General features: G+C 42.9%; 1 protein-coding gene across 2 annotated transcripts in view; it reads left to right on the top strand.

Moving 5' to 3' along the window:
• fkbp6 (FKBP prolyl isomerase 6) overlaps positions 1-20,743 on the top strand; it is a 72,372-nt gene extending 51,629 nt beyond the window's left edge. For both annotated transcript variants that reach the window (XM_041198006.1, XM_041198005.1), the window contains 4 exons: positions 1,773-1,970; positions 3,393-3,502; positions 4,695-4,780; positions 20,331-20,743. In XM_041198006.1, the coding sequence (XP_041053940.1) occupies positions 1,773-1,970; positions 3,393-3,502; positions 4,695-4,779 (393 nt within the window). In that variant the 3' untranslated portion in view covers position 4,780; positions 20,331-20,743. The remainder of the gene's footprint in view (positions 1-1,772; positions 1,971-3,392; positions 3,503-4,694; positions 4,781-20,330) is intronic.
• Positions 20,744-21,704: the final 961 nt, after the last annotated feature.

Genomic DNA, 21,704 nt, shown 5'->3' with positions numbered 1-21,704 from the left:
GTCAAGTTGCTGCCTCCATTTTCAGGGCCTATCCTTTGTGTGACCTGGGGTCTACCTGTAGACCATGCAAATTGAATAGAACAACCTAAGCAGCGAGTTGTCTTAATGACCACCCTCTCTCACTGTAATCTCCTCCAGCCCACAACCCTCTGAGATATCTGTGCTTCTCTAACTCTTGTCCCTTGAGTATTCCCAATCTTAATTGCTCCATCATTGGTGGCCATGCCTTCAGCTGCCTTGGTCCTTGGCTCTGGAACTCCCTTCCTAAATCTTTCCACCGCACTGACTCTTTCTCCTTCATTTCAGACACTCCTTTAAAAACCTACAGCTCACCAAATGTTTGGTCATTTTCCCTCAAGTGACTGTGTCAAATCTTGCTATATAATGCTCCTGTGAAGTTCTTTGGACGTTTTATTATGTATAAATATAAATTGATGTTAATGGTACAACGTAGGGTATCTTTGCCAATAATATAGGATGTTAGCCGTTGTATGGATTGATCCCCACTTAGCCAGTTACCACCTCAGATGTCCATTGTATGGCCTGAAACAACTTTGCACCTTGAGGAAGATCTAATATGTAACTGGTTAAGTGCTTTTCTGTTAAATAAAACAGAACACTGTCTGTAGCCTTGGGAGATAATCCCTTGTGTATTAATTCAAGCAGCACAAGTTAAGCAATTAAATGTAGATAAAAAATCCATTTCTGTCACAACAAGTTCTTTATCATTCTTAGAGTGCTGGTGATCTGTTAGGTGGAAGGGAAAGAAAAACAGGCTAAAAATAGCGAATATGTTCTTCCTCCTTTCTCTCCCCAAAGTTTTATGGTGCAGAGTGACATTAACTTCAGTCCCAAGGATGGAGGAGTCCACAAGTCTGAAAGGTTAACCTGAAAAGAACTATTGATTAGATTGGGGTAAGGAGCAGCATTTTCATCTGGCAATATCGATGGCCTTTCTATATTGACAGTGCAAGATCGTCAAAGGCTTTTGAGATACTTGCAGACGGTAACTGGTTGTACGTCTTTGGCTATCATTCACCTCTATTCAGTTTTGTTACCAGTCCTTACTTAGCCTATTAAGACATTGGTTGTCTGTTTTAATAATACTCCCTCTGTACTACTGTCTCTTACCTCTTGTCTTCTCCCCTCGTTTGTCCTGCTCAAAACATCTAACCAGTCTTTCTTTTTTTGATGTTGCTGTCCTTTTGTGTTTCTGGCAGTTTCTAATTTCCTTTTGTTGCACCTAATCTTCAAGCATTGTTAATGTTGGCACGTAAACAATGCTTGAATACTGAGATTTAAAACATCCATTTTGTGCCCTCTATTTCATTCAGCCCCCATATTCAGTGCTATAGCTGCTAATTCATGTTAACTGAGTAGGGCCTGCAGCCCATCTCCTGTACAGCACAAGGTGTCAAACTATTGGTGTGAGTAGACAGGAACAAGCTTGCCCCTGGGTGGGACTGCATGATCACTCATTAGCAACCAAGTCCTTGTAGGGTCCCAAAATTCTGTGTCCTGGATGAGGCTCCTCAGTGACAGTGCGAAGGTGGAAATTATCCTTCAAGTTTTCTGATGGAATTCTTGTCATGTAACTCGAGCCTCTTTTTCCCTCTTTCATCAATAAATTTGTGTCTCATTATTTCCTTCAAGGTATTTTACCTATATTATTGCATCCATTGGAAAGTGGATGAAGTTTGCTACAATTACTATGGCAGTCAGCAGTGTCAAATTTGCCCCACGTTGTCCACATATTCAATATTTCTCTTTAGGCTCTATCAGTGTTTGCTTGTCGCCATGAAGCTGATGAGGAGCAGAAGCAGAAAAGTTACTCTTCCAAATTGTTGCTGTACCTGAACCTGTCATTAGTCAGTCTAAAGTTGAATGCACCAAGCCGTGCTCTGGTTTATGGGGAGAGAGCTCTACAGATTGAAAGCAAGAACCCCAAAGCACTGTTCAGGTGTGGCCAGGTGAGTACGCTTTTGTTTTTTAACTGCTGTGAATTCTGCTCAAGGCGAGGGATCTCCATGCTCCAGAGCAGAACCATTTCTGGCATAAAAACAGAAACTGCTAGAAATGCCCCACTAGTTTGGGGGTAATTTCTGGCACGCAGATCAGCATTAAGCATTGATCCCACATCAAGGCCTTGGTGTCTCTTTGATAGAGCATTGAAATAGTGCACAGCAGCAGTCTATCACTAACTTCCCACAGAGTGCCCAAGGAGATTGAGATTGCCCAGGGAGATGTCCTCTATTTTTAAGGCTGGTTGAAAATGTTGGATGGGTTTTCCTGGGAATGCAGAAAGGGCTGCTGTTACATGCACGCTTCGAGGAATTTTTGGTGACCCACATAATCTACAACCTGGGCCAATTTGAAAATCCTTAGCAAAGCTACAGGGAGTGACTTTTGAGAGCGCCAGCTCCCCACGGAGACAGTTAATGAATGCAATGTTTACTGTATTATGGACCATGTTCAATTCCCCGGCTGTGCTGCATTAGCTGGCATTTAACAACTTGCCTTGGGAAGAATCCACCAAATTTCCTGCTTTTGATCCAGTGATTCCTGTTGGGGAATATACATAGGAAGCTTGGTGGTCGTATGATGCAATCATAATGAAGTTGGTGATTGATTAGAACAACCAAGCTCTATCAATCAGTCTATTACGGACCCAGATAAGAGGTGAGAAAAATCCCAGTGAAGGAGAGCTTTGGGACCCATAGGCCCAAAGTTACTTGCTCTTCCCCAAATAACCAATGACTATCTAGATAGGGATGAGCTGTAACACCACCCCCCACTCCTTGCTAGCTAGGCTCATGTGAAGAGTGGAAGCCTGGGTGAGGTACATGTGGTATAAAGATTAGCACCAGTTATCACCAGAAGAATATAGAGATAAAGTTTCACAATCTTTCCCAAATCAGAGTGAATTCTTTGTTTCCTGTGTGGCTTCTCATGTACTGGGAGCAAATTTAAAAAAAATATATATTTGTTCATGGGATGTGGACGTCACTGGCTAGGCCAGCGTTTATTGCCCATCCCCAATTGCCCTTGTTCGGAGAGCATTTAAGAGCCAGCCACACACTACTGTGGGTCTGGAGTCACATGTAGGCCAGACCAGGCAAGGACAGCAGATTTCCTTCCCTAAAGGACATTTTTATGGTTATCATCAGACTTTTAATCAGATTTTTTTTTTAAATTGGTCAAATTTCACCATCTGGGATTCGAACCTGGGCCCCCAGAACATTAACCTGGATCTCTGGAATGCTAGTCACAATACCACTATGCCACCACCTCCCCCGTTTTGCTGAAGGGAGTATCTGATCTGAGTATGAGAGAGTGCATCTAGTCCTTTTCGTGGTTAACCAAGCTTCCTTTGTGGTGCTGCTCTCTGCCAGGCCTGCATGCTGATGCTGGAATACGACAAATCCAAGGATTTTCTGCTGAGGGCACAGAAACTGGAGCCATTCAACCCTGATGTGAACAGTGCCCTGGTGAAGCTGGACAGGTGAGCAGAGTCCGACCTCACAGAAACCCTGGGATCTGTATCTGGTAACACATAACGTCTGTTCTCACCCGCTGGCTGCTTTGTGGGAAAAATAATTTGCATGTTTGAAATAATGGGATGTTACAAATGTTGAGGTCATTTTCTGACTGCTCTTAGAGGGAGAACCTCGCTTACTGGAATTGCGTATTGGAAAATATTTCAGCGCACAATTTTCTAGTCATGTCAGGAAGACACAGCCAGAAAATGGCCTCTAATTGGTGATCATTCTTTATACTCTCAAAGGAACAATGCACTATTTTTGTTTTTTATTACTGTTTTAATTCCATTGTTGTATTAAGAGCATTGCCATGACAAGATGTTCTCCCAGTAAGCCTCTGAATTCCAGATTGGGGGCAGGCTTGCTGGGACTGGGGGACAATCATTGTCTCCAGTGCAATATCTCGGGGTTAATTCATTAACATTTCAAGATAGAAATGGACATGAAATTGACTTTCTATATAAAAATGTGAATGCCAGAAGGCTAGAGACCCTGGGCACCTGGGAATGAGTGAACACTTTTCCTGAAACCCTTTGATGGAAATTTGTCCTCTATATTTTGGAAGTTGATGTGCTGGAGGAACCAGCAGCTGGTGAGACTTTGAAGCGTGCTAATATTAACACACTGAGCATCGTTCAGTGATGGTGATATTAAGTCAGAGCACCTATGGGGTGATGTGCTATTTATTCTTGCAGTACTCCAATTCTAGCACTGGATGGTGTTAGTGGGCTTTGACATAAGGGACAGTAATACAAAGTGTAGAAGGTGCATGTTGTACACAGTAGTTCTGTTCACACTATTGTTTAAAAACTTGGTTGAGAAATCTAAATTGCCGAGGACTGCTTTAGAGTATCAGGATATTGAGAGTCGGTTTGGGCATGGGTATCATTCTGTGATTGTTACAATCTGTTCTGGGCCCTTTACTGCTCCAATCGGAGAGCACAGAGACTGAGAAACTCGGTGTGTCACCCCGCTCACATCATCAGTTACTGTCATGGTGGCATTAGTTTCTTAAAAATGGTGTGGGAATGGGCCTGCAATTGTATGTTCTGGAGAAGCAGCAGCCTAATAGGAGGGAGGATTTTGTATAATTGGTGTACAAAAGTGTGGAATTTCTAACTGGTAAATCAGTCTATTTGGTTTCCCTTCCACTAGCTGCTATCGAGAGTGGAACCTGAAGGAGAAGGAGATGTGTAGCAAGATGTTTGCTGCCTGGGAACCTGCAGCAGTGAAAGACTAAGGTGAGTTGCTTCTTTTGTGGATGTGAGCCGTAGCTTAGAGAAGGGACTGTGCTGCTTCATTTAATGAGGCATGAAGGCATTATTAAGCTGTCTCTGCTAGGGAGGAGTTTTTTTGTCAGTTTTCAAGGTGCTGAGTGTTGCAATTTTACACTTGTCTGTGGTTCTTCTCAAGCAATCATTGGGTTACAAGGTGTGAATAATCTGAGACATGGCATGTGGTAAGTGTAGAGTGCTTGAGAGCAGCAGGTGACTTTGAATCTCTGATTCCTAAAGCTCCCCATCACTGGGTTTTTCCTCCCCTCCTAGATCTGTTGTGGACTAAATTGATCAAGATTAATTCCTATGATTAGTTAACAACTCCATTAGAGTTTTATCATACAAGTCCCAGAATGGTAGAAGGTGAACTTGTTGCTTTGGTCTTTTGCCTAGTGATTCCTATGATTATTTTGGATACTGAGTGTCAGTGGACAATTTGACAGTGGAGGCCTCACAGCCTATCCTTTCCTAACACCATGCATTTTCCAGCATGATGGCTGGACAGTAATTACTGCCGGAAGGGCTGTGGCTTCAGAATCTCCTCCTTCGTTATTCCGGGTGATAGCTCCAGTGTTGCTCCCTAATGCCTTCCCAGGATTTCTCTAGTAATGGAGCCAGTTAATGACTGCCTAATTTGTCTGTTAAGTGTAGTTGCCTGACCCTGTGCATAGCTCTAGTGACCATGAAAGGGAGGGAGATCAAACATGTATATTAGTGTGTGTCCAAGTGAGGGATATTGATGTTAAGAATTCTCCAGTCAAGTAAAGCTCTGTCTGCTGTGCCCAACCTTGTTCCATAACTCTTCAGAGAACCACCTCCTAGTAAATGTGAGGGCTATATTAGGCACCCTAGCATTTGAGGTGTAATACTGGTGGGTATGGGGCTGCCACTATTTTAGGATACAGAACTGGTGGGCAGAGGGCTGTCGCTATATTAGGGTGTGGAACTGATGGGCACAGGGCTGTCACCATAGGGTATGGAACTGGTGGGCACAGGGCTGTCGCTGTATTAGGGTGTGGAACTGGTGGGCACAGGGCTGTCACTGTATTAGGGTGTGGAACTGGTGGGCACAGGGCTGTCACTCAAAGTCAAAGTTCTGTTCAATTCAGGTTCATAACTAGAGAGTGGGTCCTCCAGAAGCATTTAAAAGGGGATTTGTTTTTCTTATGTAAAAGCTTCTGTAAGATATAAAACTGGAAAAATAATCACTGAACAACTTCTTTGGAAACATCAAATCGCATTGAACACTGATGTAATATAAGACACCTATCTACAAAATAATCACCCGAAGGCTTTAGAACCTGTCACTCAGTGCCCATTCCATTTGTGAATGCAATCTCACTGTTACAATGCCTGTGAGGTTAGCTGCATGGCTGCAGCATTGGGCACTCTTCCATTTCCCTTTAGTAGCAGGTTTGCACCAGTTCAGAGTGGGTCACTGAATGCAGAGCTCTGGCGATCCCTTTAGGAAGAGGGGAATTATCAGCGCATTCACTGCTCGGTTTCCAATCACGGACTCTATCCCATTTATTTTAATTTGCCAAGGTACAGATCCATGTAAGTAGCCTATAAATGCAAAGAGGAATCGAACACAGCTCTAGAATTGTCATTTAACCTCACATCCACACTGTTGAGCCCTGGCCCGTTGCCCTTCACACAGCATTCTGTTTGCCTCTTTCCCTTCCCACCCTTTCACAAGTTTAACAAAGACCATCTTGTTCCATGATGTAAAACAAAAACAGAATTACCTGGAAAAACTCAGCAAGTCTGGCAGCATCGGTGGAGAAGAAAAGAGTTGACGTTTCGAGTCCTCATGACCCTTCAACAGAATGGTGTATTTGATTCAGCCTTGGCCTGTTGCAACAATATGAATCTTATTCCAAATCTCTCCCCATCTCCCTGTTTGGGGTCATTTAATTGACTGTTTAATTAGTTTGCAGTTTGTTCCCCAAATCCACTGCTCAGTGTGGGAAGTGAAAGATTTTCTCACTTTTTCTCACTTGAGGCTCGTTTAGCTTTAAAGCTGTCCTCAAGTTCTATGTGCACAGCAGGACACCCAAAACTGGCCCCTATCGAACTCCACGAGTCACTGCCCTGAACTCCCCTGCAGACAGATCTCTTTCCATTTATCACCACTTTCCGCTTTCTATCCCAATACCCCTTTCCAATCCAGCCCCTTAATATGCCAGTGATTCCACAAGCCCTAACTCATCTTTTTAACCGTTAGTAAACAGGCAGAGCCTCGCTGAATGACACTGACTGACATCAATGATGGCCCAGAGAAATCTGCAGTGCTCCCTGACAGCCATTGTCTGTTTTTCCCCACACACTGCCCCTGCCCACCATGGTGCTCTCTCCTGGCACCATCGCTAGTACTGCATCCCATGATAGTCCTCTCAGCAGCATTGTGTGTTTGTCCTGGCCAGTTTTGATGGATTCAGTAAACCCAGCTTTTTGTGTGAAGTGACAGTTTTTGATAAAATGCAAAGTGTTTCTCTGTCAGTCACTGCATGCTGTCCCTGGGGCCTTAAAAGGTGAAATGATGATTGGTATTGTGAATTTTCTAATTGCTTACAGGAGAGGTTATGTTAAATAGCTGTGTTGTATACCCTTCACTCATATCTTGGCTTTAGTCACTCTCTTCAGCCTAAGCTGAGGTCATATTATAGAAAGTAAAAGGGTTAGTTAAGCCACAGGACTCCATTAAGTTGTCAAGCTTGGCTCAGAGGTAACACACACTCACCTCTGAGTCAGGAGGTTGTGGGGTTCAAACCCCACTTCAGAGACTTGAGAACATGGCACTGCACTGAGGGAATGCTGCAATTTCTGGTGTGCTATTGGGTGAGACATTAAACCAGGTAGATGTAAAAAAGATCCAATGGCATTATTTGAAAAAGAGTGGGAAAGTTCTCCCTGTTGTCTTGGCCAATATTTATCCCTCTGTTATCATCACTTTTATGTAATTTCTTTTTTTAAAAAAACTTTCTGATCATTTTCTAATCACTTTCTAGGATCTTGCTGTATTATTTGGCTACCATGTTTCTCTGTTACAATGGTGACTTCACAAATACTTCATTATCTGTGAAGTACTTTGGAACATTGAGGTCATGAAAAGCACTGTATAAACACGTGCTCTTTTTCTTGCTAAGTGTTCTCCAGATGTGGCTGATGTTGGCAAAGTTGTATTTGTTTGTCATTCCTAGTTGCCCTGAGAAAGTGAGGAGCCACCTGCTTGAACTGCGGCAGTCTTTGTAGCATTGGTGCTCCCAGAATGGTATTAGGTAGGTTAGTAATTGACAGTGATGAGACAATGGTGATGTATCTCCAAATTAGGATGGTAAGCAAATTCTAAGGGTTCCCATAACATTGCCATCTAGGAAGACAATAGTGGCAGAGGTCACAGGAGGGTGGTACACTTGGGGAGATTAGAGAGTCCAGTTTTTTTTATTCACTCACGGGATGTGAGAGTCGCATTTATTTCCCATCCCTAATTGTCCTTGAAGGTGGTGGTGAGCTGCTGCCTTGAACTACTGCAGTCCATGTGGTGTGCGCACGCCCATAAGAATTGTTGGAAAGGACGTTCCAAAGCTTTGACCCAGTGAGTGAAGGAGCGGCGACATGGTTCCAAATCAGGATGGTGAATGGCTTTGAGAGAAAGTTGCACGTGTTGGAGTTCCCATGCAACTACTGCCTTGTCCTTCTAGATGGTAGCGGTCAGGGTTTGGAAGGTGCTGACTAAGGAGTCTTGGTGAGTTCCTGCATCTTGTAGATGGTACACACTGCTGCTGATGTGCATCAGTAGTGGAGGGAGTGAATGTTTAAGGTGGTGGATGGGTTGCTGATCAAGTGGGTTGCTTTGTACTGGATGGTGTTGAGCATCTTGAATGCAATTGGAGTTGCACTCATCTAGGTAAGTGGAGAATGTACCATCGCACTCATGTCATGGCTGGTCCAATTAAACAGATGTCACCTGCTACTTGTCAGTTCAAGCCTGGATGTTACCTAGCTCCTGTTGGCGGCTGGCATGGATTGTTTCATTATCAGAGGAGTTGCAAATGGAGCTGAACACTGGGATAGTCGAAGAATAGCCCTGTTCCTGACCTGGAGGAACTGTACCTCATCTTCCGAATAGGCACTTTACAGCCTTCTGGACTGAATACTGAATTCAACAACTTTAGATCTTGAATTCCCTCCTCCATCCCCACCCCCTTTCCGTTTCTTCCCCCTCCCTTTTGTTTTTTCCAATAATTTATATAGATTTTTCTTTTCCCACCTATTTCCATTATTTTTAAATCTGTACCTTTTATGCTCTGTTAATCTTATTCCACCCCACCCCCACTAGAACTGTACCTTGTGTGTCCTGCCATCCATTCTTAATTAGCACATTTGTTTAGATAATATCACCACCTTCAACACCTCTTTGTTCTTTTGTCTGTGACATCTTTTGATTATTTGCTCCTATCACTGCTTGCTTGTCCCTACAACCAACCCCCCCCCCGCCGCCCCCCCCCCACCCCGGCCACTTCTCTCCCCCCACCACCCCCTCCACCTTAAACCAGCTTATATTTCATCCCTCTCCTAATTTTACTCAGTTCTGTTGAAGGGTCATGAGGACTCGACACGTCAACTTTTTTCTTCTCCGCCAATGCTGCCAGACCTGCTGAGTTTTTCCAGGTAATTCTGTTTTTGTTCTGCTCCTGACTTTATGGCAGAGGGAAGGTCATTGATAAAACATCTGAAGATGTTTCCTTCATACTTTCCCCTCCCAAAGGAGGAAAAAATTGATTTGATTCACCCTCCCCTTCGAAGTGTAATACAAAGCAGTGCTCTTGATTTTAACCGAGGCTAACCAGGAGGTGTGGGTGTTTAGACATTCCTACTCCAGATTGTTACCCGCTGACTCCTGCAGACTTATGTATCTTGTCATGAACAGGAGTAGTGCCGATTAGACCAACGTACCAACAAACTGCCAGTGTTATGGAACTAACTCTTCAAGAAGGGAGTGGAGGTATGAGAGCCTGCAGTTCAGCTGGAAGGTCACCTTTTTTAGGACAGTTTCACCCTCTTGCTTTAGACTTTCCAGCTTTCACATTTAGGTTACACTCATTGATTCCCGCCTCCCAGTGACTGGGAGAATCTTCATTAGCCCTGATATGTAGATAAACTTTTGATAATGAGCCTAGAATTATGAACAGAAATCTGTCTAATAAGTATTGTAGCTACTGGAATTAACCTGCACTGCTCAGGAGGTGTGGACCATCTCTGAGCAGTGGGCTGTTGCAGTATCAGATCTTGTCATAGAATTAAACAACCATGCATTATGGAATGAAATGTGAATAAGTGAATGAATAAGAGCAATCTAATATATGTAAAATTACACATTCCTTGGAAGTAAAAAAAAGTCTCCATACCAATACTAACTTGGCATCCTTTTGACACTCGATCCACAAGCTGATTCTTGTAGAAACACCCTTGCCCTAGTCAGAGGTTGTGGGTTCAAGTTTCATCCCAGGACTTTAACACAAAAAGCTGAAACTCCACTGAAGTACTGAGGGAGTGCTGCACTGTTCGAGGTTCTGACTTTCAGATGAGAAGTTAAATGGAGGCGGCCATTTCAGGTGGACATAAAAGATTCCACAGCACTATATTGAAGAAGAATAGGGGAATTATCCCTGGCATCCCTCAATCAACATCACAAAAACAGATTGTCTGGGTTATTGTCTCATTGCTGTTTGTGGGAGTTCGCTGTGTGCAAATTGGCTGTTCCATTTCCTGTGTTATGACAGTGACTACACTTCAAAAGTGCTCCATTGACTGTAAAGCTCTTTGGGGATCCTTTGGTCACGAAAGGTGCTATGTAAATGCAAGTTTCTTTTTTCTCTCCACTGCAGAAGCTGAACTAACTCCTGAAAGGTCCAAGCAGTTTCTCTCCATTCATCACATATGTATTCCCAAAACCATTGTAAATTTGAATAACAGCTGGATTCAGTCATAACTGGGCGTCATACACTTCATTGCTCGATCATTGACCCAGTGTATTTTGTTGAAGGTTGATGACTTCCATCAAGCTTACAGTTCAAAGACCAGTTTAAACTGTCTTTGCAGCATTTCTACAGATTTAAGCAAGACCAAGAACTTAACTGCAGCTGACTTTCAAACTTGCATAGTGTGGCTGGATTTAAAGGGACAGCCGCCACAGCTGAAACTAATACTTCATTTCATTTGCCAACCAAATCAACACTCACATTATCAAGCGAATTAACCTCTGATCAAAGGGGTTTGGTTAAGCGGCTGCCATAGATCCGAAACTAGTGTGGGCGCTCCGCTCGATCTAGGGGTGGTACAGATACATAGGATCCTATCAGAATGGTGTTATGTGATAGCTAGATGGAGATCCTCCATCTTGTCTCTCAAACTCTTGTCTATAACTCAGTTTCATTTGACTTGGATCAATTTTCAATCTAGCACCTTGTAGGCTTGCAAAGAAAATTAGCTTTCCTTATATAGATGACTAGGTACATTGTGTTGTGATGGGTCCAACATTGGGTTCTCTCATGCACAGCGAAGTTACGGCACTGGGCGATGAAAAATAGCCTTGTGCTGTCAGTTAGCTGGGCTTCGAGCACCTGGAAGGATCAAATGAGACACTAATAGGGCAGTAGCAAACCCAAAGCATGGGTCAGCTTTCCAGTATAATATGACAGAATCTCTGTAAAATAGTTCCTTCAGATAATCTTCTCACCTCATTAAGTATAATTAAAGCCTTAATGTTGCTACAAGTTATGACTGCTAAAATGGCCCTTTAATTTTAATTTAAGACTCCCCAACTTATCTGCTTCCTAGGAGGTACCTAATGGTGTTTGAAGTACTTCTGAAGTTCAGACAAGGGTCTATTAAGGTCCCTATTTAACCGCATACCTCATTACGAGACTCATGCACTCACGTATACAACACAAAGTTCGCTGTTTTCATGTACATAGCTCACTACTTTGGAAGACCTTATTAATACCAGCACTCTGATAGATGTAGGAAACTTTCTAAGGACCTTTTGTCAGGTTCATACTTCCAGTATCCTCAAAGCTCAGATGATGTGTTACATAGAAACTAGGAACAGGAGTATGCCATTCGGCCCTTCAAGCCTGCTCCATCATTCGTTATGATCATGGCTGATCATCCAACTCAATAGCCTGCTCCCGCTTTCTCCCCATACCCTTTGATTCCTTTCGCCCCAAGAGCTATATCTAACTCCTTCTTGAAAACATACAATATTTTGGTCTCAACAACTTTCTGTGGTAACTAATTCCACAGGCTCACCACTCTCTGGGTGAAGAGATTTCTCCTCATCTCAGTCCTAAATGGTGTACCCCATATCCTCAGACTGTGACCCCTGGTTCTGGACTCCCCCACCATCGGGAACGTCCTTCCTGCATCTACCCTGTCTAGTCCTGTTAGAATTTTATAGGTTTCTATGAGATCCCCCCTCATTTCTTCTGAACTCCAGTGAATATAATCCTAATCGACTCAATCTCTCCTCATATGTCAGTCATGCCATCCCAGGAATCAGTCAGGTAAACCTTCGCTGCACTCCCTCTATAGCAAGTACACCCTTCCTCAGATAAGGAGACCAAAACTGCACACAATATTCCAGGTGTGGTCTCACCAAGGCCCTGTACAATTGCAGCAAGATATCCCTGCTCCTGTACTCGAATCCTCTCGCTTTGAAGGCCAACATACCATTTGCCTTCTTTACTGCCTGCTGCACCTGCATGCTTACCTTCAGTGACTGGTGTACAAGGACATCCAGGTCTCGTTGCACATTCCCCTCTGTCAATTTATAGCCACTCAGATAATCTGCCTTCCTGTTTTTGCTACCAAAGTGGATAACCTCACAGTTATCCACATTATACTGCATCTGCCATGCATTTGTCCACTCACTCAGCTTGTCCAACTCACACTGAAGCATCTCTTTGTCCTCCTCACAGCTCACCCTCCCACCCAGCTTTGTCATCTGCAAATTTGGCGATATTACATTTATTTCCCTCATCTCAATCATTAATATATATTATGAATAACTGGAGTCCCAGCACCAGTCCCTGTGGTGCCCCACTAGTCACTGCCTGCCATTTGGAAAAAGACTCGTGTATTCCTACACTTTGTTTCCTGTCTGCCAACCAGTTTTCTATCCATCTCAATACACTACCCCAATCCCATACGCTTTAATTTTACATGCCAATCTGTTATGTGGGAGTTTGTCGAAAGCCTTCTCTTAATCCAAATAAACCACATCCAGTGGCTCCCCCTCCTCAACTCCACTAGTTACATCCTCTCAAAATTTCAGTAGATTTGTCAAGCATGATTTCCCTTGCATAAATCCATGCTGACTCTGTCCGATTCTGCCACTGTTTTTCACGTGCTCAGATATTAAATCTTTTATAATAGACTCTAGAATTTTCCCCACTACCGACATCAGGCTGACTGGTCTATAATTCCGTTTTCTCTCTGCCTCCCTTTTTAAATAGCGGGGTTACATTAGCTGCCCTCCAATCTCTAGGAACTGTTCCAGGGTCTATAGAATCTCGGAAGATGACCACCAATGCATCCACTTTTTCTAGGGCCACTTCCTTAAGTACTCTGGGATGTAGATTATCAAGACCTGGGGATTTATCGGCCTTCAATCCCAACAATTTCCCCCACGCCATTTCCCTACTAATACTGATATCTTTCAGTTCCTCCCTCTCACTAAATCCTGTGTTCCCCAACATTTCTGGTATGTTATTAGCATCCTCCTTTGTGAAGACAGAACCAAAGTATGTATTTAGTTGGTTAGCCATTTCTTTGTTCCCCATTATAAATTCCCCTGTTTCTGCCTGTAAGGGACCTACATTTGTCTCCACCAATCTTTTTCTCTTCACATACCTATAGAAACTTTTACAGTCAGTTTTTATATTCGCTGCAAGCTTACTCTCGTACTCGATTTTCCCCTTAATCATCCCTTGGTCCTCCTTTGCTGAATTCTAAACTGCTCCCAATCCTCAGGTCTGTTGTTTTTTCTGGCCAATTTGTATACCTCTTCCTTCTATCTAATTTCCCTTGTAGGCCATGGTTTGGCCAACTTTCCTGTGTTACATAATGAGAAGTGTAAAATTATTCACTTTGGTAGTAAGAAGGTGAAACATTTTAAAAGGTGAGTCACTAGTAAATGTTGGTACTTAGTGGGATTTGAGTGTCCTTGTATATGAATCACAAAGTTAACATGCAGCTATAGTAGGCAATTAGGAAGGCAAATGGTATATTGTACTACAATTCACTTACAATAAAGGCCAAGAATAAGGAAGTCTTGCTGCAATTATACAGAGCTTTGGTGAGACCACACCTGAAGTAATGTGTAGAGTTTTGGTCTCCTTACCTAAAAAAGGATATACTTGCCTTAGAGGATACAACAAAAGTTAACTGGATTGACTCCTGTGATGAGTAGGTTATTTTATGGAGAGGGATTATCATTTAAATCATTGATCTTTGTGTTCCTGGGTACTAAATCAGCAGTCTGTAAGATTGTTATATTTAAGGTACAGGATGTTCCAATGCTTGTTATGTTGGTTCCTTCCTAGTAACAAGGTGGGACCCACTGGGAGTGTTTGAATAGGCCACCAGAACAGTTCAAGAGTTAGGGATCAGCTTTTCTTGGGGCAGTATGCCAGCCAACAAATATTGCAAAGACAAAAGGGACAGAATCGGGTCCCAGTTAAGTTAAAGAAAGAGATGCAGGATGCAGACTTTAAGTAAAGAGGGCAGTTGAAGTAAAGGTACCCCTTTGGAGCAGTGGTGTTCTGCTTGGCATGGCCATAGACCTAAAAGTGTGCTTGTAAGCTAGTGTTGAGTGTACTTGGGAATCCAGGGAGAAGGAAATCTGGAAGGCGAGATTGAAACCCTTGAAATGAGCCATTGTTAAAGCTGTCCGAGTGGGAGCGACTTTTGGAAAGAATTCCAAGACGAGATCTTCGAAGGTGAGTTGGGAATCCCTCATGAGGCAGAATTTCAGCGAGATTGTTTGACTTGGTGGGTACTTAAGAAATACATGGACTCTGTCTTAGTTGCATCTGTCATTTGTGGTATGGTGTGGTATGTTTGACCACAGTTTCTGTTAATTCACATGTACCTCATACTTGCCTGAATAGAAGAGTATAAGATACAAATTGCAAATTGTTTTATCTTACTGAACTTGTATAGTAAAGTTTGGTGTTTTTTGTTCAAAACACATGGAATCTTGTGGCTTTATTCCAAATAACTCAGCTGGTCTGGCGGCATCTGTGGAGAGAGAAACTGAGTTAACGTTTTGAGTCTGTATGACTTGACCAATCAGTTTGAATCTCAACCTTTATCTGCTTTCAACAAAACGTTATTGGTCCTCGATTGGATCTCCCCCCAAGGCCTGGCCGAGGATCATAACAAGATTGAGTAGAATGAGCCTAAATTCTCTGGAGTAGAAGAAAGAGGTTATCTCATTGAAACGTATAAAATTCCTAGCTGACCTGATGGGGTAGATGCTGAGGGACTGTTTTCTTGGCTGGAGAGTCTAGAACCGTGGGGCGTAGTCTCGGGATAAGGGGTCAGCCATTTAGGACTTAGCTAAGGAGAAATTTCAACATTCAGGAGACTTTAAATCTTTGGAATTCTCTACCCCAGAGTGCAGTGAATACTCAGCTGAATGAGTATATTCAGGACTGAGATTGATAGATTTTGGGGCACAGAGGGAATCTAAGAATGTGATGATCTGGTGAGAAAGTGGAATTTATAGAGAAGTTCCACCATGATGGGTTTTGAGATCTTGTGCACAAAACTGCTTTGTTTGCTGACACAATGTCAATGACCAAACTGCAAGATAGTCCATTGGTATGAAAAGCTTTGGGATTTATTGGGAGACATTGTAACATTAGATACTAAGTTTGTTTCAAGGAGGAAGAAAAAAGAATGGGATGAGATATAATGGTTAGAAATGAGATGAAAAGGAAAGTTGAAATAGAGAAAAAATGTCTTGGGGCGATATGAATGAGCAAAAACAATTTAAAAACTGTTCAGTTAATTTTGCAGTGATGAATCTTATATTTAAGAAGTTTAGTCGTGTAGCACAGCTTATGCAGGCGACAGTGTGAGTTTGATTCTCTTGATCTGTCAGCACTCCCAAGTTGGCATGTCTGTATTATAATGTTGGTGTATGTGTGAGTTTTGCTTGTGATTCATCGATCAGTCTATCAGTTACTCACTGCAGTGGAGACTCAAGTGAGTGATCTCCACTGGGGACACTGTGGCCTGGGTGCTGTGACTATAGTCCGGAAACTGGAAAGCCTGTGATCTTCCCACATCAGAGGGGAGAAAAACAAATTGCCTGTAAATTCTGACCCTGTTTAGTTTAAGCAGCAGTTTATCACTCCATCAAGTTGAGTCCTGAAGCAGATTCTGTTTCATGGAGAAATATCCTAGGAATCTGTCTTGCAGTTGACACGGTTTGAATGTTTACAGCTGGAACCTGAAGTCTGGCACACTGCTGGCTGACTGGCAGTTTTTATAAGACCCTTGTAAATGATAAATGACCAATTACATTTCCACACAAGTGAGTAAACATCTGCAATCCATCCACTGTGATCGAGCTTGAAGTATTTTCCCGGACAAACTACAAATTTTGCAACATTTGGCAAGTATTTGGAAATAACTATTGAGTGTTAGGGTTAGTGCCGATCAGTCAGGGGTTGTAGCCTTCGATTTAATGTGTTGAAATGATAACGTGTTGAACTCATGAGGGGTATGTTTTTCCGAACATTGTGGTGACACACTGATAGAGATTTGATATTAAGATGACAGATCTAGTGTAAGTGAAGCTTTCAAACCTGCTTTGTTAAATGCGTGATTTTAGTTGTTTTATTCTTTCATGGGACGTGTGTGTTGTTGGCTTGCCCATCCCTAGTTGCCCTTGACAAGTTGGTGGTGAGCTGCCTTCTTAAACCACTGCAGTTCATGTGGATTAGGTACATCCACAGTGGTGTTAGGAAGGAAGTTCCAGGATTTTGACCTGTGACAATGAAGAATCAACATTTCCAGGTCAGGATGGTGTGTGGCTTGGAGGGGAACTTGCAGGTGGTGGTGTTCCCATGCGTCTGCAGCCCTTATCCTTCTAGGTGGTAGAGATCGTGGGTTTGGAAGGTGCTATTGAAGGAGTCTTGGTGACTTTCTGCAGTGCATCTTGTAAATGGTGCACACCGCTGCTACTGTGCATTGGTGGCGAAGGAAGTGGATATTGAAGGTGGTAGATGAGGTGCCAATCAATTGGGCTGCTTTGTCCTGGATGGTGTCAAGCTTCTTGAGTGTTGTTGGAGCTGCACTCATCCAGGTAAGTGGAGAGCATTCCATCACACTCCTGACTTGTGCCTTGTAGATGGTGGACAGGCTTTGGGGAGTTAGGTGAATTACTCGCTGCAGAATTCCCAGTTTCTGACCTGCTCTTGTAGCCACAGTATTTATATGGCTGCTGCAGCTCTGATTCTGGTTAATGGTAACCCCCAGGAAGTTGATAGTGGGGGATTCAGTGATGGTAATGTCATTGAACGTCAAGAGGCGATGGTTAGATTCTCTCTTGTTGGAGATGGTCATTGCCTAGCACTTGTGTGGCGTGAATATTACTTGCCACTTATCAGCCCAAGCCTGGATATTGCCCAGGTCTTGCTGCATTTGGACATGGGCTGCTTCAGTATCTGAGGACTTGCAAATGGTGCTGAACATTGTGCAATCGTCAGCGAATAAGCCCACTTCTGACCTTATGATGGATGAAACGTCATTGATGAAGCAGCTGAAGATGGTTGAGCCTAGGAGACTAACTGGAGGAACTCCTGCAGTGATGTCCTGGAGCTGAGATCACTGACCACCAACAACCACAGCCATCTTGCTTTGTGCTAGGTATGACTCCAACCAGTGGAGAGTTTTCCCCCTGATTCCCATTGATTCCAGTTTTGCTAGAGCTCCCTGATGCATGAAACATTTATGTTATGAAGAGAGGTTGGATAGACTGGGGTTGTTTTCGTTGGAGCAGAGAAGACTGAGGGGCGACCTGATTGAGGTGTACAAGGTTATGAGGGGCGTGGATAGGGAGCAGCTGTTCCCCTTAGTTGAAGGGTCAGTCACAAAGGGACACCAGTTCAAGGTGAGGGGCAGGAGGTTTAGGGGGATGCGAGGAAAACCATTTTTACCCAGAGAGTGTTGATGGCCTGGAATGCGCTGCCTGGGAGGGTGGTGGAGGTGGGTTGCCTCACATCCTTTTAAAAAGTACCTGGATGAGTACTTGGCATGTCATAACATTCAAGGCTATGGGCCAAGTGCTGGTAAATGGGATTAGATAGGTAGGTCAGGTGTTTCTCGTGTCATGTGTTGGTGCAGATTCAATGGGCCGAAGGGCCTCTTCTGAACTGAGAGATTCTGTGGTGCCACAATCCGCCAAATGCTGCCTTGATGTCAAGGGCACTTACTCGATGTGAAGATATGGTGTCAGCTAAGATTTCATCATATGTAGGTGCAGAGGTGCAGAGCCTGTTAGTGCTACTGATGCTCTGGGACCTGGTGCTGTAGGTAACACTGCCCTGGTCTGAGAACATATTGTCCCTCATTTTCATCAATGGGTATTTAAATCTGCTGTATTTATGATGTATCCCAGGTGTAGTTCTTCTATCTCCATATTTGGTGACACAGAAGCCCCTCTACCTCGGCATAATTTCGAACCCATTTTAAAGTTTGTAGTTAATTTGGTGGATATGTTGGTAGAGTTGTGGGAGACGTCTGCAAACCTGAGTGGGATCTGGCAGAAACCAGGCCCTGGACAAGGTGGACGTTGACATTTTACAGGGCCAAGTGCCATTTGCTGTGCATCTGTCTTAGATGGAGAAGCCCTCCAGCACAACTAACTCAACCTTCTATTGTAACCTTCCGCCTACCTATCATTGTATCTTATTGCTTCTAGAATGATTCCAGAGTTTCCACTTCCACCTAGAGCCTATTCCAGGCGTTGAATGCTCTTGTTTTTTTTCGCCCAGTTTCTACCTATGCCTGTTGAACTACAACCATGGTTTATCATGATAGTGCTTAGGATTTTTCTTCTGTTCCCCCTACTATTTGTATACCTCCCGGGGTCCCCCTCATTCATCTTCGTTCAAGATTAGAGAGTCCGGTGTTTTTATAACCTTTGTAATTCTGTTCTCTGACAGTAGTGCGCAGCCTCATGGCCCTTCCAGGGTTTAGAGATATCCGATATGTCTCGAGGACTGATCACAGTACTGGAGATATGTCCTGATCAGAGCACTGCAGAGCCTCAGACTGCAAGCGTAAATTTTACAAAATGGAAAATCATGGCAGATGTGTGTGTAAACTCCTGAAAACGTGCACTCCAAGAGCAGCTCGTTAGTAAAAAAAAATGTTCTTGTGCTCCACTGACTTGGCCGTATAGCTCAACACTCCGTTTGATAGCGGCACTGGACGTGGTCAATGCTGAGTCCACCATCGAGCCTCAAGTTCTTTATAGTCACCCTTTCAGCTACTTTGATATTATTCATATCATTAATTTTCCTTCATTTTTTTATTTCCAATGTGCAATACCGTACACTTATCACCTGTATATTTCATCTGTCACATTCCTATCCAATTATAACTTTTGTTGTCATCCTCCTGCAGTTCCTTGGCTGCTTCATTAGACTTTATTGTTTTTCCTTCCCCTGCTGATTGGAGCTCATTCAAGTTAACAAAGCTCTGCAAAGTTCTGCAGTCCCTCACCCTTATTCCAAGACCTGTGTCCCATTTGTTTCGCTATTGAAGTTCTCTCCTTTTGCTTTCAGATGCACACATGCCTTAATTGGTGATCTTCTCCTGTCACGAGACCTCGCATGGCCTTGGCTGCTGTAACACCAGGTTTCCTTTGTGCTAGTATTGTTGGCCACTTGTTCGACTCCTGCCTTCTAGACCTCCCAGCCCAGTTCCTCCCCTCCTACTTTCGAAAAACTCCTTCAGCCCTTTTTGTAATAGCCATACTGAAGCTCTCTGCTTTTCTTGATTCTTTTCCACATCCACAGCTCTCTGCTTCTTACTCAAGTATACTCTTCCTCTGATTTTTTTTTTCCCCTTGCTCCAAGTTGTTTTGACATGTCACCAGGAACTTTAGAAACACAAAGTTGTATTTACTTCAGCTATTTATTATCTGTGAACTTAATTAATTACATCTATATACCTAGGTTACTTCTCTAGATCATACCATAGGGATCCTTCATTGATCCCTGGGGCACTTCAATTTGCCAGCATTCCCCTAGCATCTGCTGCTGCTTTCAGCCGATGCCTTATCACTACCCAGTTTTACCCAAGATATTTACTGCCTTAGGCTTGTGCCCAGTTTGCTCTTTGTATATTATTCATTTTGCATTCATGAATTACATTTGTGATTTTTTTCTCTCTAACAAAATTACTGATATTCGCCCTTTTTTCTTGGTAGGACTCCAACCAATCTGCTGGGTGATCCAATAAAGGAGTGGGACCCGATTACAGTAAAAGTAAATCCTACAAATGTTTAAAGTAAAACACACATTTCAATATGTTAAAATATTTCACAAAACTGAAGTTAATTGTTTTCTACACGTCTCATTTTGGGTAACACCTCTTTGTGTGACCAATTCTGTTTGCTGAAAGCTGGCTGAAACCATGTATGAAAGTCGATAATGAACCGTGTAGCTGCTGACACCAGATTCTTCACGTTCATTCACTCCATGTTTTCTTTCAGAAATTGTTGAGATTAGTGGTTCATTACCAAATAGTAAAATTAGAGATAAAATTACTTGGTAACATTTGTAGCAGTGAATGGTAGTGAACATTCCTAACTGGAAGCATGACCACTTTAATATGATTTGATTTATAAAAATGTAATGGTGAACACCTTTAGATTTGAGGAGTGTATGTTGTGTACTTGATGGTGGTACAGCAGACATCAGATTCCACACTGGAACAGAGGCACTCGTCACACAATGGAGAAATGAATCGACCTAAACTGGCAGTCACTTTTCTCTGTATATTCCATTGCCGAGAGCTTTGTTTAATTTTGATTTAAATAAATGGTTTGGTTACTTAAAGCTGTCTGGCCTTTGAAAAGCTCCAATTAAATGGGTAAAATATGCACAGCTTGGAGTCTGTATAATGGCCCGTCCCTGTGAATTGGCTCATGTTATGAGAATGGAACTCATTGGCCTTGCTGTTTACCAGCAAGCCATTTAATTTTTCACCTTTTGATTCTATTTTATAACCATATATAAAGTACAGGTCTTGCTCAGTAGATTATCCTTCATTTTTATGAGGAGAGTCATCATATTAAAAGGAAGGCTTCGGCCTGGTCTAAAACTTATCCTGCCAGGGATTACCTCCCAACCATAATAACTGCCTGCCATAACAGTGCTCCATCTGCATGGCAGTCATCATTCCACTGGGCCCAGTATGTTATCTGTGTGTTTTCATTGTGTTATCCTTGTCAATTTCCTTGGCTCTGTTCTTGTTACTAGAGAGGCCCCTGTCCTGGCCAGTTCTGTATTCTGTCTGTGGACTTCAGTTATTTTGTTGGTATATTTTTAACTTCCATTTTATTGAAAAGCATCTCGTTTCAAAAGTATCTCTTCCTAGCATCTTTTCCTTGCACCCTCATTGCTGCTCCACTTCATTGGGTCACAGCTTTGGCCATATCTGCTGAATTCCAAGTTTGTACAAGCCTGGAAAGAAAATGGACCTAATGATGTCTCCTAGAATTAATTAGGGAGACCTGGACAGAGCTGCTTCTCAGTCTAACACTGGTTGAGCAGTGTATCAAATGCCATCCTTAAAATCT

The sequence above is a fragment of the Carcharodon carcharias genome, chromosome 10 (genome assembly GCF_017639515.1).
Source record: "Carcharodon carcharias isolate sCarCar2 chromosome 10, sCarCar2.pri, whole genome shotgun sequence".
Lineage (NCBI taxonomy): Eukaryota > Metazoa > Chordata > Chondrichthyes > Lamniformes > Lamnidae > Carcharodon > Carcharodon carcharias.
Note: the sequence above shows the minus strand (reverse complement) of the source record. Positions and strands in the feature narration are given on the sequence as shown.